Source organism: Giraffa tippelskirchi, chromosome 13 (assembly GCF_054371585.1).
Source record: "Giraffa tippelskirchi isolate mGirTip1 chromosome 13, T2T-mGirTip1v1.2.pri, whole genome shotgun sequence".
NCBI classification, from domain to species: domain Eukaryota; kingdom Metazoa; phylum Chordata; class Mammalia; order Artiodactyla; family Giraffidae; genus Giraffa; species Giraffa tippelskirchi.
The window spans coordinates 75,569,515-75,584,847 of NC_137287.1; the positions used below are offsets into that span (position 1 = coordinate 75,569,515).

At 41.8% G+C, this 15,333-nt stretch overlaps 1 protein-coding gene and 1 long non-coding RNA gene across 4 annotated transcripts in view; one reads left to right on the forward strand and one right to left on the reverse strand.

Annotated features, from left to right (window-relative positions):
* HACD1 (3-hydroxyacyl-CoA dehydratase 1) overlaps nt 1-6,690 on the reverse strand; it is a 25,309-nt gene extending 18,619 nt beyond the window's left edge. For 2 of the 3 annotated variants that reach the window (XM_081553682.1, XM_081553681.1), the window contains exon 1: nt 6,319-6,690. In XM_081553682.1, coding sequence (XP_081409808.1) covers nt 6,319-6,575 — 257 coding nt within the window. In that variant the 5' untranslated portion in view covers nt 6,576-6,690. The remainder of the gene's footprint in view (nt 1-6,318) is intronic. The other variant, XM_081553683.1, reaches the window with a different exon arrangement.
* Nucleotides 5,666-14,919, forward strand: LOC145531396 (uncharacterized). The gene is made up of 3 exons (XR_014072395.1): nt 5,666-5,717; nt 12,579-13,562; nt 13,629-14,919. It is a non-coding gene; the product is annotated as an uncharacterized LOC145531396 (long non-coding RNA).
* The last annotated feature ends 414 nt before the right edge of the window (nt 14,920-15,333 follow it).

Consider the following 15,333-nt stretch of genomic DNA (forward strand, 5'->3'; position numbering starts at 1 on the left):
GTGTTCCACATGTAGAAGGTTTCTTACTTGCTTGATTCATTTATTTATTCATTTAGCTTCAGTATCAACATTTATTGCTACGCCAGGTACTGTGCTAGGTCCTGGGGAATTAGAGATAAGACGTAGTTCTAGTAGGTGGAGACAACACAACAGTGCAGCAAGGAGAGAGATGTATAATTTCCTAAACACCTTATGGCACTCACTAAACTCCTTCTTCTCACGCACTATGGCTGTGATGACCCTAAAAAATCTCATTGAAGGTGGAGCTCTCTCCTCCAGATGTCTTCTGGTGCCTCTTTTTCTCCTAATATCTCTTGGAGACCACCTGCTTTTTTAAGAACTTGGTTATCTACACCTATATCTCCTATTTTTTAAAATTTCAACACTACTTTAAAAAAATTTTATGAACAACTTCAAACATATACAAAGGTGTAGAGCATGGATGAAAGGTGTAGAGCTGAAACTCCAATACTTCGGCCACCTGATGCTAAGAACCGACTCATTGGAAAAGACCCTGATGCTGGGAAAGACTGAAGGCAGGAGGAGAAGAGGACGGCAGAGGATGAGATGGTTGGATAGCATCACTGATTCAATGGACATGAGTTTGAGCAAGCTCCGGGAGTTGGTGATGGACAGGGAGGACTGGCGTGCTGCAGTCCATGGGGTCACCAAGAATTGGACACAACTGAGCAACTGAACTAAACTGAGAGCATGAATGGTACTATGAACCCTGTTTGCCACTGCCCTGCTTCAACCAGTACCATCTTTTAAATTTTTTTTAATTCATTTTATTTTTTGACCACAGGGTATGTGGGATCTTAGTTTCCTGATCAGGGATTGAACCTGTGCCCCCTGCAATGGAAGCACAGAGTCTTAACCACTGGACCCCAGGAAGACCCAACCAGTATCATCTTACAAAAAATTTTGTTTATCCAAACTTCTATTCACTTCTCTCCCCACAAGCCTTTCTCTCTGATAATTCTGAATTAAATCTCATACATCCTATAATATGATTGATAAATGCTTAATGATGTATTTCTCAAAGGTTTATTTTCCTTAAATGGAACCAAAACACCACTATCCCATGTGAAGAATTGAATGAGAATTTCTTCAATCACAAAACTTAAGAGTTAAGATACAACTGTCTCAGAATTTTTAAAAATCATAATTGGGGGAATTCTCTGGTGGTCCAGTGGTTAGGACTCAGTACTGCCAACGCAGGGGGCATGGGAGTGACCTGGATTGGTGAACCAAGATCTCGCATACAATACAGCCAAAAAAAAAAGAAATCATGACTGAAATAAATGCATTCACTGTAGTTAGTTGCTATGTCTTTTATGACTATGTCGATCTATACATTTTGCCTCCTTCCATCCATCCATTCATCTCTCCTCCCTTCTCTTTCTCAAAAACTTTATCTGTTGAAGACATTGAGTGGTTTAAATGGATAAAAAGCACTATTTACAATAGCCAGGACATGGAAGCAATCTAAATGTTCTTTGACAGATGGATAGATAAACAAAATGTGGAACATATATACAATGGAATATTAACTCAGCCATAATGAAGGAATGAAATCAGGTCATTTGTAGCAATGTGGATGGACTTAGAGTCTGTCATACAGAGTGGAGTAAGTCACAAAGAGAAAAACAAACATTATATATCAATGCATATATGTGGAATCTAGAAAAATGGTACAGATGAACCTATCTGCAGGGCAGGAGAAGAGACACAGACATAAGAGAGTGGAAGTGTGGGCACAGGGGGTGGGGGATGAACTGGGAGAGCAGGCTTGACATATATACGCTACCATGTATAAAATCGTTAGCTAGTGGGAAGCTGCAGTATAACACAGGGGGCCCGGCTCTGTGCTCTGTGATTACCTAGAGGGGTGGTATGCAGGGGGGTGGGGTGGTGGGGGGTGAGAGGGAGGTTCAAGAGGGAGGGGATATATGTATACATATAGCTGATTTATTTTGTGGTACAACACTGTAAAGCAACTATACTCCAATTAAAAAAAAAAAAAGCTGTCACAGATCCACACCTGGATTCATCCTCCCCAGGAATAAAATATATGTCTATTACTTAACATGTTGAGAAATGTACATGCCTGAACCTTGGGTCTGCTAACATACACCATGTACATAATGAAAATATCTCAGTTTCTGCACAAAGTGCACTTTTCAATTCACCACTAGGAATAGGAATTATCATTTCTAAACACCCACTATATGTCAGGCAATGCTGTCGACCACTTCATATCCACTTAATTTCTTGTAATAATCTAATAAAGTAGTTGTGTTGTTCCTTTGACAGATGAGAAAATCCAGGGTCAGAGAGGTTATGGAACTTATCTGAGGTTACCCGGCTAAAAAGGGGTGAAAACATAACCTTCAATTATCACCTTCCCGTACTGCTTTCAGGTAAGAATCCAAACATGTTAGCGAAGCATGTCAGGTCTGCGCAAAGGGGCAGGTTACCCGTCCATCTTTCTGTCCCAGCCTATGCTTTAGACCCACTTGTTTTCACCCCAACAGCATGTCAAGTGGTGTCACATCTCTGTACCCTAACTCCTGCTGCTTCCTCAACCCTGCCAAGTAAATCCGGCTCATCCTTCAAAGCTCAGTTAGAATGCAATGGTTACACACACACACACACACACACACACACACTCTCCCTACCTATCAGACATGACACCTCTGCGGAACACTTCATCCCATTCTTTACTGCAATCTATAAATGTCCCTGGTAACACTTCTCCAAGCACAGGGCCTAAAATATTTAGCTTTCGTCTCTCACTTGACCTAAGACAATTGCACAAATACATGCAGGCTTCAAAAGTGTTTGTGGCAAAACAAAAAAGAAGAGAGAGAAAATGCTCCCAGCCAAGCATCTATTGTCAACAAGTACCATAAAAATCCTCACATCCTTTAAATTACATTATTACTCAACTAAATTAATTACATCCTGTAGTTCTACTCTGGGAATTCATCCTAAACAAGTAATTCAAGAGAAACAAATCAAAGGATAATATCATTAGAGGCATGATTTGGACTATTACTGTAACTTAACTCTATTTACTTTTATATAACCATGAAAGAGTGTAATTTTGAAAACTACATGGAAATACGTGGTGAAATCATGCATGAAAACTGAATATCCATCAGAGTAGATACTGTAACTACAATACTCTATAATATCAGTACACTCATTTACTCGACAAATACTCGGTTGGCCAAAAGGTTCCTTTGGGTTTTCCTGTAAGATGTTCTGGAGAAACTCAAATGAACTTTTTGGCCAACTGAATATTTCTTGAAAGTTTCATGAGGCTAACATTGTATAGGGTCTGAGAAGCAGACCAATAAGCAACAAGACGATTTAGTAAAATTCACAGTACAGTTATATGGTAACAAGCATGATGGAGAAAAATAAAGCAGGCAAAGGGGATAAGGAGTGATTTGTAAGCAGCTGCTACTTAAATGAAGACAGCCAGGGAAGGCCTCCCTGAGTATGGTAATTTCAGTAAAAATCTGAACAAAGTTACTCTCATGAGACATTACAAGGAAAAATGAAAAGTCATGCTGATTTTATAGAATTAGGCAATTTCTTTTTTACACTTTTGTAAAAATTTCATTTCTCAGATAGTTTGATTTCAAAACTATTACAAAAAAAATCAATAAACCTTCTAAAGTTCTGCTAAAAGCAAAAAATCAAAGCAAATAAATAGAAAGAACCTCTGCATTAGCAGATGTAAGCTATTACATATAGACTAGATAAACAAGGTCCTACTGTATAGCACAGAGAACTATATTCAATATCCTATGATAAATCATAATGAAAAAGAATATATAAAAACAGAATATCTATATGTGTATAACTAAGTCACTATGCTACAGAGCATATACAGCAGAGGTTGGCACAACACTGTAAATCAACTAAACTTCAATTTAAAAAAAAAATCAGTTGAGAGGATCCTAAATCTTAAATGTTCTCCATCCCAAAATAAATATGGCAACTATGTGAGGTGACAGATGTTGTAACTAATCTTACGATGAAAATCATTTTGTAATATATACATATACCAAGTAATACATCAAGCAATCGTATTGTACACCTTAAATTCCCAGTGTTAGGTGTCAGTTACAACTCAATAAAGCTGGGGGAAAAAAAGCAGGCAAAAAAAAAAAAGAACCTCCAAATCAATCAATGTACATGTGTGTGTCCCACTTTGAATACCACAGCTTTGCCAACCTCATCTGCACAATGTCTGCACTATGTCCCTTCAATTAAATCAGGAAGCTTCATTGCATCTCATGCCTATTTTCAGAACTCATCTCACTTGAAATATCCACCCTCTACATATGTAAATCCTATTCTTTCTTCAAATCTCAACACCTTTAGAAAGCTTCCAAAGAGTTAGTTATATGGATTATTCCACTTCTGCCCCCCTTGCCTTTGAACAACTGGGAGACAGACAAGTTTCCAGGGAAGCAGTGATTTTGCCGAGCCAGGTAGGAAGGTCAGAAATAAAGTTTGAGAACACAACGAAGAGAACATTTAATTCTGCTCCAGGTGGGGTAAGACACCCAGAAAACTTCGAAGTGGTGACTTGGTTAAAAATCATGGCAGGAACACGGGGAATATTATCCACAGGATGAACAGCTTGAGCAAAGATGGAGAGAGCTGTGAAAATAAAATTGCATGGTGCTTTGAGGACACAGTTGAGTGAGAAGAGATACCAAAAGCAATAAAACTGGGAAGAGCAATCAGACAGATATTGCCTTGAATGACAGCCTAAATCCCTTCCATTACAGTGGAGGTAATGCAGAGTCACTGAAGGCTTTAAACTGGAGTTATGCATTGGTCTTCATTTTTTTAAAAGGTAACTTGGCCTTCAAAAGGGAAAGTGGCCTGGAAAGCAAAGGGACCGCAGACAAGTTAATAAATGGCAGGCTTCCCCAGTGTTTATTAACTGGATGAGACCAGCACAGAAGAGACAATTTTTTTCAGGCTGTAGCACACAGTGGGTACCCAACTGTTCTCCAGTAGCTTGTGAATCAATTAGTTTTCTTTTTCAAGATTAGAAAACTTAGAGTGGAAAGCAGAAGTAGCAGGGCTCTGGAGTCAAACTGTCTGGGCTGAAGTCTAAGTCTGACACTTACTGGTTGTGTGAACTTGAGCAAGTTATTTAATCGATTTGTGCCTCAGTTTCCCATTCTATCAAATATAACATCATGCGCCCCTCACAGGACGTAGAGGATCAATGATGATAGATTACACCTAGATGGACCAACACAGTGCCTGCCCCACAGTGAGTCCTCGTTAGGCATTAAGCATATAATAAGTACACAGCACTGTCTCAAATCATTTATTAAATCTCGGTCAATCACAGTTTTCCGTAAGCCCTAGAGAAAGTTTTCGATACTAAGCTTTCCCCCCACATTTCCAAAGGTTAATACTTCGTGGGATAACAGAAAACAGCTTTTTTTTTTTTTTAAAGACAATGCCATTTAGAAATGGAAGAGCATTTCCCAGCAGGTTTTTAAAAGTCACTGCGGCAGCTCTTTGCAGAGTTATGATAGTCATTGTGTAACCTTAATTTGTAAATCGTACTCAAAGCCAGAAATAAAAGTACAGAGTATCAGTCACGGAGCCACAAGATCCTGGACACGAGTGCCACACTCCGATCCCGCAGGGTATTTGGAAAATCGTCCCAGGTAAGAAGCTCTCGGGCGCACTACTACTTAAAAAAAAAAAAAAAAAAATTGCAGAGACAGAACAGTTAGCAAACTCTGTCCAGCGATCCGGAGCACGAGGTTGTGCAGTCCGTGGGCCGGCGACCAGGAAAGCGGGTTGAGGCCACCCTCCGGACAGCTCCGGGCTCCGGGGCGGCGGGACCCCGGCGCTTCTTCACCAGCAGCGGCGGCGGTGGCGCCCGGGAGGGTAGGGCGGGGGCCGCCTCCCCCGCGGGTCGGCCACGCATTCCTGCCCGGGTCTATACTTAACCTCCGGCCCGCGCCCCGCGGCCGCCGCGCGCGCCGTGCACCGTATTAGGCAATGCCGCGCGAGCACGGCCCGGCCCCCCCGCCCTGCTCCATTCAAGCCCAGAGGCGCAGCGCCCCTCCCCCCACTACCGCCGCCCGCGCCCCCTTCCTGCGCCGCACGCACCCCCGCGCCGCGACCACCCAGCTACCCGCGCGCACGCGCACCCTGCCCCTCGCCGCCCCTCCCGGGAGCCGGGCGCGCTCCGCCAGCGACCAGAGCGCGCAAAGTCGGGGGCGCGGCGGCGCGGGGAGGGCCCCCTCTGGGCGCACGTACCCCGCGGTCATGGCGATGTTGTAGAACGTGAGCCAGACAGTGGCCAACAAGCCCAGGCGCCTCCGCTTGCCTACCGCCTCCCTCTCCTCGCTCGTCTCCGAGGCGCCGCCGTTGGTGCCGTCCTCCTCGCTGGACGCCATGGCGGCCGCGCAGCCGGGGGACGTGGACGAGAGGGACAGGGGAGTGGGAGGGGGCCCGGCAGAGCGCGCTGCTGAAGCGCCGCCGCCCGCTGCCGCCGCCTCCGTCAGGCGCCCCATGTGCCGCGCGCAGGGGGCTCGTCGCCGCCAGACCGGCTGCCCGCAGTGGGAGGAGCGGGCGCCCCCAGCCGCCGCCCCGCCCCGCCCCCCAGCCCTCGGGAGCGCGCGCCGCGCGAAGGCCTGGCCGCCTGGCCTGGGCGCGCGGGGGCGCGGGCGCGCGGGGGGTCCTGGGTACCCCTGGTTGCGGTCTCTCGCTCCCCTAGGGAAACCTGGCGGACTGAGGAATCTCCTCTTAGAACCGCCGGGGGTCTAGCAAGTGCACGGAGTCTAAACGCACCTGGACTTGGCGTAGCCCCGCCCCGCCCAAGACTTTTGTAAGATAAATTTCTGGATGTGGAGAGGGGCCTAGTTATCTTCCCGCCAAAGACTCATTCTTAAGAGATTCTGGGGAAGGAGCACTCACTTCACCCTGTTTCGCTTTTCCCAGCCAGTGGAGCAGGTATTCGGGGGCGGGAGGTGCAGTCGGATCGCCCCACCTGCGTGGATTCCACTGGAGCCAGTGATCTAAGGGCACTGATTGCAATGCAGCGCGGAACACAGGATGTCAAGGGGAAACAGGACGTGACAAGATATCAAAGGAGAAAAGTTTGTACAGAGGCAATCTATAGCTGTAAAGCTAACAAGAACCCTTCCCGCAGGAAACATAGTATCCCACTGTTATCCACTATCTCCCTAAAAAAAAAACACCACACTTCCTCCAGATACACATGCTCCTGACAGCTCTTCCTCTTTCCTCCTAAAGCACACAGTTAAGAAGACAGGCTCTGGAGTCAGATGACTGAAATTCAACCCCAAATTCCTGGCTCCACCAGTATTACTAGCAGTGTGAACTTGGGCAACTAAAATCTCTTCATACCTCAATTTCCTCAATGAGAACAAATTTAAAACCTACCTCGTAGGGTTGTTGTGAGATTTAAGTGAAATCGTTCATGTAAATCACTCACAGGCCTGACAGTTTGAGTCACCCAAAATCAGTGTTATCACTGTTGGGACAACTCCCGATTCGGTTCATCCAGTGAAAGAAATGCTGCACGGACCAAGGAAACCGATCTGCTTGTTAGGTCATTCTTGGCTTCCCTGCTGGCTCAGTGGTAAAGAATCTGCCTGCAATGCAGTAGACGCAGGAGGCCTGGGTTCACTTCCTGGGTGGGAAAATCCCCTGGAGAAGGAAATGGCAACTCACTCCAGAATTCTCCCCAGTAAAATCCCATGGACAGAGGAGCCTGGTGGGCTATAGTCCATGGGGTCACAAGAGTCCCACAGGACTGACTGAGCACGCTTTCCAGCTGCCTGGAACCTGAGCCAGACCTCAGGGAGGGGAGGAGCACCTGAAGACCAGAGAAACAAAAGTTGGATCTATTCCACACTGGGCTCTGATCTAGGTTCTGGCCACGCAGGTGGCACTTACAGCCTGATCCAGGGAACTTAGACATAATTGAGGAAGACTTTGCAATAAGGGAGGGGGAGTCTGAGGTGTGCCTGGGGAAGAAATATTGGCTGAAAATTGTCCAAGTTTGATGAAAACTATGAACTAGTGTTTTTAAAGGTGTTTACTTTGGAAAAGAATAAGTAAAACTATTTACAAGTGACAACATTGTATTATTAGAAAAACCTAAGGAATCCACACCAGAAAAAGCTACTGGAACTAGTTGCAGGATACAAGGTCAATGTTACAAAAATCAGTAAATTGAAATTTAAATACAACAAAATGTGCAAGACCTGTACCCTGAACATGATTAATCATAATCAAGAGAAAGTAAAGACCTAATAAATAAGTATTACAGCTTCATGAATTGGAACTCAAATTGTTAAACTGTCAGTTCTCTGCAAATTTCAGCAGGATATTTCTTTAATTTGACAAGATAACTCTAAAATTTATACAGAAATGTGTAGGAAAAACAAAGTTGGAACATGCACATACCTGTTTTCAAAACTTAGTATAAAACAGTTTCCAGGACAGTGTGATATGCACAAGGTTAGATATATAGATCAATGAGTAAAGTCCAGATCCCATACATGTAGTCAACTGGTTTTCAACAAAGATGCAAAGCTAATTCTTTTTGACAAACAGTGCTGAAACAACTAGATACCACATTAAAAAAAAAAAAAGGAAATGCTTGACCCTTACCTTACACCTTAGACAAGTATTAATTTGATGTGGGTCATAGACCTAAACATAAAAGGTAAATCGCTAAACTTCTAGAAGGAAACAGCAGAATCTTTGTGATCTTGGGGAAGGCAAAGATTTCTTAGATACAAGAACCAAAAAAAAAAAACAACAGCATTAATCATAAGAAATATGATTGGACTTCATCAAAATGTAAAACTTCTGTTATCCCAAAGATACCATAAAAAAATGAAAATATTCACAATATATGTATCTGACAAGGAACTTGTATCCAGAATATATTAAGAATCCTTATAACTCAAGAATACAATAACACTTTTTTTTAATTAGCACAATATTTGAATAGACACATCACAAAGAACATATGGAAATAATAGCACAAGCAAAGATGTTCAGTCTTTTTTGTCATTAGGGAAATACAAATTAAACCCACAATGAGACATCACTATCTAGTATTTTTAAAGGTTGGCAAGGATGCAGAGCAATTGGCATTCTCATTTATGGCTAAAGAGAATACTACTTTGGAAAACAAATTGGCAATTTCTTTAAAAGATCAACATACACTGACCATATGACCCAGCAATTTCATTCCTAGGTATTTAACGAAGGGAATGAAAATAGGTCTGTACAAAGACTTGGACACCAATGTTCATAGCAGCTTTGTTCATAGTAACCTCAAACTGAAAATCATCAATGTGTCCATCAGTATGTGAATGAATAAACAAACTGTAGTATGTTCACACAATGGAACATGACTCAGCAATGAAAAGGAACAAACTACTGTACATGCAACATGAATGAATCTCATAAACTCTACACTGAGCAAAATCAGATAGAAAGACTGCATAGTAGATAATTACATTTATATGAAACTAGAAAAGGAAAATCTAAATCTAAAAATCTACAGTGACAAGAAACAGGGAAGTTGTTGCCTGGTGCTGGGGATGTGTACAAAGAGAAGAGACTGAGAATAGACACAGGAATCCTTTTGGAGCAATATAAGTGCTCTGTTTGTTGACTGTGGTTTTACACAGGTGTATATATCTGGTAAAACTCATCACAGCAAACACATAAAGCAAATGTATTTTATGTATATAAATTATTACTTAGAGTTGATTTTAAAGTGTCCTGAATAAGAAATATCTTAAACTGTAACATATACAATATTGATATGTTTAGCATAAAATCCAAACTTTGTGGCAGAATGGGTTTGTGTATTAATAGTTAATACTTTTCCCTCCAATTGTTACTTTAAAACATGGAACATGACATGAGATGTAACTGATTTTCAGAATGGCTGTATGTTTTTACAAAGTTGAATGTAACATTTTGGGGGAAAAAAATCAACTTTGAAATATCCTAAGAATACATAACATGCCAACAGACTTCTAGAACTATCTCTTTAAGATCGACATATATGCGCTATTGATACTATGGCTCAGTGGTAAAGAATCTACCTGCCAATGCAGTAGATGCTGGTTGATCCCTGGATCAGGAAGATCCCCAGAGAAGGAAATGGCGACCACTCCAGTATTCTTGCCTAGGAAATCCCATGGACGGTGGGAGCCTGGCAGGCTAGCCTATGGGGTCACAAAGAGTCAGATATGACTTAGCCACTGAAGAACAGCAACAACACATAATGAGAACCTACTGTATATAACTCAAGTAATAGCTCTACTCAGGGCTCTATGACGACCTAAATGGGAAGAAAATCCAAAAAAGTATGGATAAATGTGTACATATAGCTAATTCACTTTGCTGTGCAGTAGAAACTAACACATTGTAAAGCACCTATACTTCAATAAAAGTTAATTTAAAAAATAAATAAAACTGTCCCTTTAAAAGGTAGATAAATTATACTATGTACAAGTAGGTATCAAAAAAGTACTTTTTAGTGGATAAGAAAATTATACAAACAAATGTATGCCAAGATAATGTTAGAAACATATCACCTCTCATGCAGTCAGGCACTTCCATTGATTTAAACCATACAACAATCTTTACAGACAGGTATTATTATCTACATTTTCAAACGAGGTAATTGAGGTCTGGAGGGATTAAGAAACTTGCCCAAGGTCACAAGCTAACAAGTAGAACATTTGATGTTCTGCCTGACACCATAGTCTGTATTTTATCATCAAATGCAGAGTAAAAGAAACTTGAAAAGTGAATCGCACAGAGCTATAGGAGTAACTTGTTTGGGGGGCTCAGAAAAGGCTTCATGCAAGAAATTACTTTTGAATACTTGAAGAATGAATCTGATTCCAACAGACAGCTTGCAAGAGGATCTTGCAGGCTGGGGGCTCACCAGGAACATGGGGGCAGGAAAAACAAAGAAACTCGAAGAAAAGTGATTTGTGCCATTTGACTAAGTCTTAAAAGCACCAAGAGAAAGGTAGTATAGAAATCCATTGAAAACCACTCTATTTTAAAAGGCAGTAGAATTTCCGAAGACTTAAGAGAAGGAAAATCATATTAAAGAAGCCTCTTTCCCAAGGTTAATTTGGCAGCAGTGTAGTGAATGCTGAAGACATGCAGGAAAGGAGATACTTCAGTCTAAGAAGTAATAAAGCCCCAGAACTAAGTCTGTGGTCAACTGCAGCATAAAGCGGGGAATGAATGAGGAAATATTCTGAGACACAGCAGAGTCCAAACAAAAGCTTTTATTTGCTTATTTGTTGAAGGAAAGGTGCCATTAAGATATGAAGAGACTGTCTATGTGAAATAGGTTACTTTATGAAGCAAGACGTGAGAGGATAAGCAATTAAGAAGATAGATGGAGGAATTCGGTTTCAAAAAGAGAAAGGACACTTCTTTCTCAGACAGGAATAAAGGAAATGGAGGTGGAGATATTTTGAGGCAAGGAAAAAGAAAGTTGAGGTGGGAGCCTAATTTAATGCCATTTGCAGCAACATGGAAGGACCTAGAGATTGTCGTGCTGAGTGAACTAAGCCAGAAAGAGGAGAAATATCATATGACATCATCTCTTACACATGGAATCTAGTAAGAGATGATACAAATGAACTTATAAAACACAGACTCACAGACTTAGAGAAAAAACTTATGGTTGCTCATGGGGAAGGATGCAGGGAAGGGATAGTTGGAGAGTTGGGGATGCACATGTCCACACTGCTATATTTAAAATGAAAAAACCAACAGATCCTACTGTATAGCACAGGGAACTTTGCTCAATGTTATGTGGCAGCCTAGATGGGAAGGGAGTTTGGGGGAGAATGGATACAAGTATATGTATGGCTGAGTTTCTTTGTTGTTCACCTGAAACTGTCACAACATTGTTAATCGGTTATACTCCAATATAAAATAAAAAGTTTAAAAAGAATAAAAGAAAGAAAGAGGTCCCCAAAGCAAAGAAGGTTTGAAATAGCATTTTACATATAATCTCCCTTCACTTCTCACAACATTTTTTATTTTATCACTCTTCACATTAGCCCTTGTCTTTCAGATAAAAATGGATTACTCAGCTTGCCTTCAGAGCTCTCTAAAATATCCTAACCCTGGGGAGCCAATCAAATGTTATCTCTTATTAAGTGCCTGTCACCAAAATACACTGACCCAACCAAGCAGGTCTGTTCATTGTCTGTAAACTGATCTGGATAACTTTTAATCCAAACCTCCATTCTTTTCTCCCTATCCCAACTGCTATTTTCCCTTCTTTCATGTTTGTGTAAGTCTCATTCACTCTTCAAGGCTACATTCAATAGCAGTCCTTTCAATTGGCTTTCCCTGATGGCTTCAAATCCTGCTGGATCTTTATTCTTCTGCAAATAAAACTCTACTGGTAATGTGTCATTAATTTTAGTAGTTAATTACATATCATCTTCTTCTTTTACTTAACTCATACGTGTGTGTTTTAGTTCCAGAAAAACATCTATTTCTGCTCTATTGACTATGTCAAAGCCTTTGACTGTGTGGATCACAATAAACTATGGAAAATTCTAAGAAATGGGAATACCAGACCACCTCACCTGCCTCTTGAGAAACCTGTATGCAGGTCAGGAAGCAACAGTTAGAACTAGACATGGAGCAACAGACTGGTTCCAAATAGGAAAAGGAGTACATCAAGGCTGTATATTGTCACCCTGTTTATTTAACTTATATACAGAGTACATCATGAGAAATGCTGGGCTGGATGAAGCACAAGATAGAATCAAGATTGCTGGGAGAAATGTCAATAACCTCAGATATGCAGATGACACCACTCTTATGGCAGAAAGTGAAGAGGAACTAAAAAGCCTCTTGATGAAAGTGAAAGAGGAGAGTGAAAAAGTTGGCTTAAAGCTCAACATTCAGAAAACTAAGATCATGGCATCCGGTCCCGTCACTTCATGGCAAATAGATGGGGAAACAGTGGAAACAGTGTCAGACTTTATTTTTTTGGGCTCCAAAATCACTGCTGATGGTGATTGCAGCCATGAAATTAAAAGATGCTTACTCCTTGGAAGGAAAGTTATGACCAACCTAGACAACATATTAAAAAGCAGAGACATTACTTTGTCAACAAAGGTCCATCTAGTTAAGGCTATGGTTTTTCCAGTAGTCACGTATGGATGTGAGAGTTGGGCTATAAAGAAAGCTGAGTGCAGAAGAATTGATGCTTTTGAACTGTGGTGTTGGAGAAGACTCTTGAGAGTCCCTTGGACTGCAAGGAGATCCAACCAGTCCATCCTAAAGGAGATCAGTCCTGGTTGTTCATTGGAAGGACTGATGTTGAAGCTGAAACTCCAATACTTTGGCCACCTGATGCAAAGAGCTGACTCACTGGAAAAGACCCTGATGCTGGGAAGGATTGAGGGAAGGAGGAGAAGGGGACGACGGCAGGAGAAGAAGAGGATGAGATGGTTGGATGACATCACTGACTCAATGGACATGAGTTTGGGTAAACTCCGGGAGTTGGTGATGGACAGGGAGGCCTGGCGTGCTGCGGTTCATGGGGTCGCAAACAGTCAGACATGACTGATGGACTGAACTGAACTGAACTGTGTGTGTTTTGGCTGTGGTGAAGAACTGCAAGGAGATCATGAACTTTATTGTTTAAAAATTCTTCTCAAAGGCCAAGTAATGTTTTGCAATTTTCCCCCTCACAGAAAGTGATTTGTTGTTTTTAGAACAAAATAAGATGCTCTGAGAACTTTTTTTTAGCAAAGAAAATACTTTTAGAACTTTTAAATTTTTAGAACTTTTCTAAAACACTGTTTTTGTCTGCTGTTAAAGTAGGCTCTTCAGTGTGGACAACTCTCCAAAGGTCAGTGCCTGGGCTACATGGCACAGCTCACAACTGTATCATCTGTGAAACCTTCACCACAATCAAGATGGTAAACACATACGTCATCCCAAAGAGCTTCCTTGTGCTCCTTTTAAATCCCTCCTCTTACCCCTCCTCAGGTAGCCACCTATCAGCTTTCCATCACTTTAGATAAATTTGCACTTTCAGTAATTTTATATGCATATCTTATATGTGGAATCTAGAAAAAATGGTATGCTGCTGCTGCTGCTAAGTCGCTTCAGTCGTGTCCGACTCTGTGCGACCCCATAGACGGCAGCCCACCAGGCTCCGCCGTCCCTGGGATTCTCCAGGCAAGAACACTGGAGTGGGTTGCCATTGCCTTCTCCAAAAAATGGTATAGATGAACCTATTTGCAGAGCAGGAATAGAGATACAGATGTAGAGAACAAACTTATGGATACCAAGAGGAGAAGAGGGGGTGGTGGGGTGAATTGGGAGATTGAGATTGACATACATACCTTATCGATAACATATATTAAATAGATAGGGATTCCCAGGTGGCGCCAGTGGTAAAGAACCCATCTGCCGATGCCGGAGACACAAAAGACGGGGGTTTGATACATGGGTCAGGAAGATCGTCTGGAGAAGGGCATGGCAACCCACTCCAAGTATTCTTGCCTAGAGAATCCTATGGCCAGAGGAGCCTGGCAGGCTACAGTCCATAGGGTTGCAAAGAGTCAGACGCGACTGAAGCGACTTAGCATGCATGCACATAAAATAGATAACTAAGGAGAACCTACTGTATAGCACAGTATTGGAACTCTACTCAATGCTCTGGTGTGACCTAAATGGGAAGGAAATTCAAAAGAGAGGGGATATATGTACGCATATAACTGATAACACTTTGCTGTACAGCAGAAACTAACACAGCATTGTAAAACAACCATACTCCAATAAAAATTAATTTAAAAATAAGTGAGATCATATGTTATGTACCCTTTTTGTCTGTCTTCCTTCACTCAGGATAATTATTTTGAGCAGGTCCAGCTTCACAGGCATGTGGCTGGTGCAGCCCTATAGAATCTTGTACTTAAAAGGGCTTGGCACTTGTTTTAATGCTCTGCTGTCACTGTTCTGAAATTCTTAATAATATATGAACAAGGGACTCCATATTTTCACTTTGCTCTGTGTTCCACCAATTATGTAGCTGGTTGTGAATCAGAGATTCACCCATGTGGCAGTGTGTATCAGTAATTTACTCTCTTTTATTGCTGAGAAGCATTCTATTGTATGGATATACCACAGTGTGTTTATCTATTTACCACATAGTTTATCTACTCATGTTGAGATATTTGGGTTTTTTTTTCTCCCAGTTACAAATAAAGT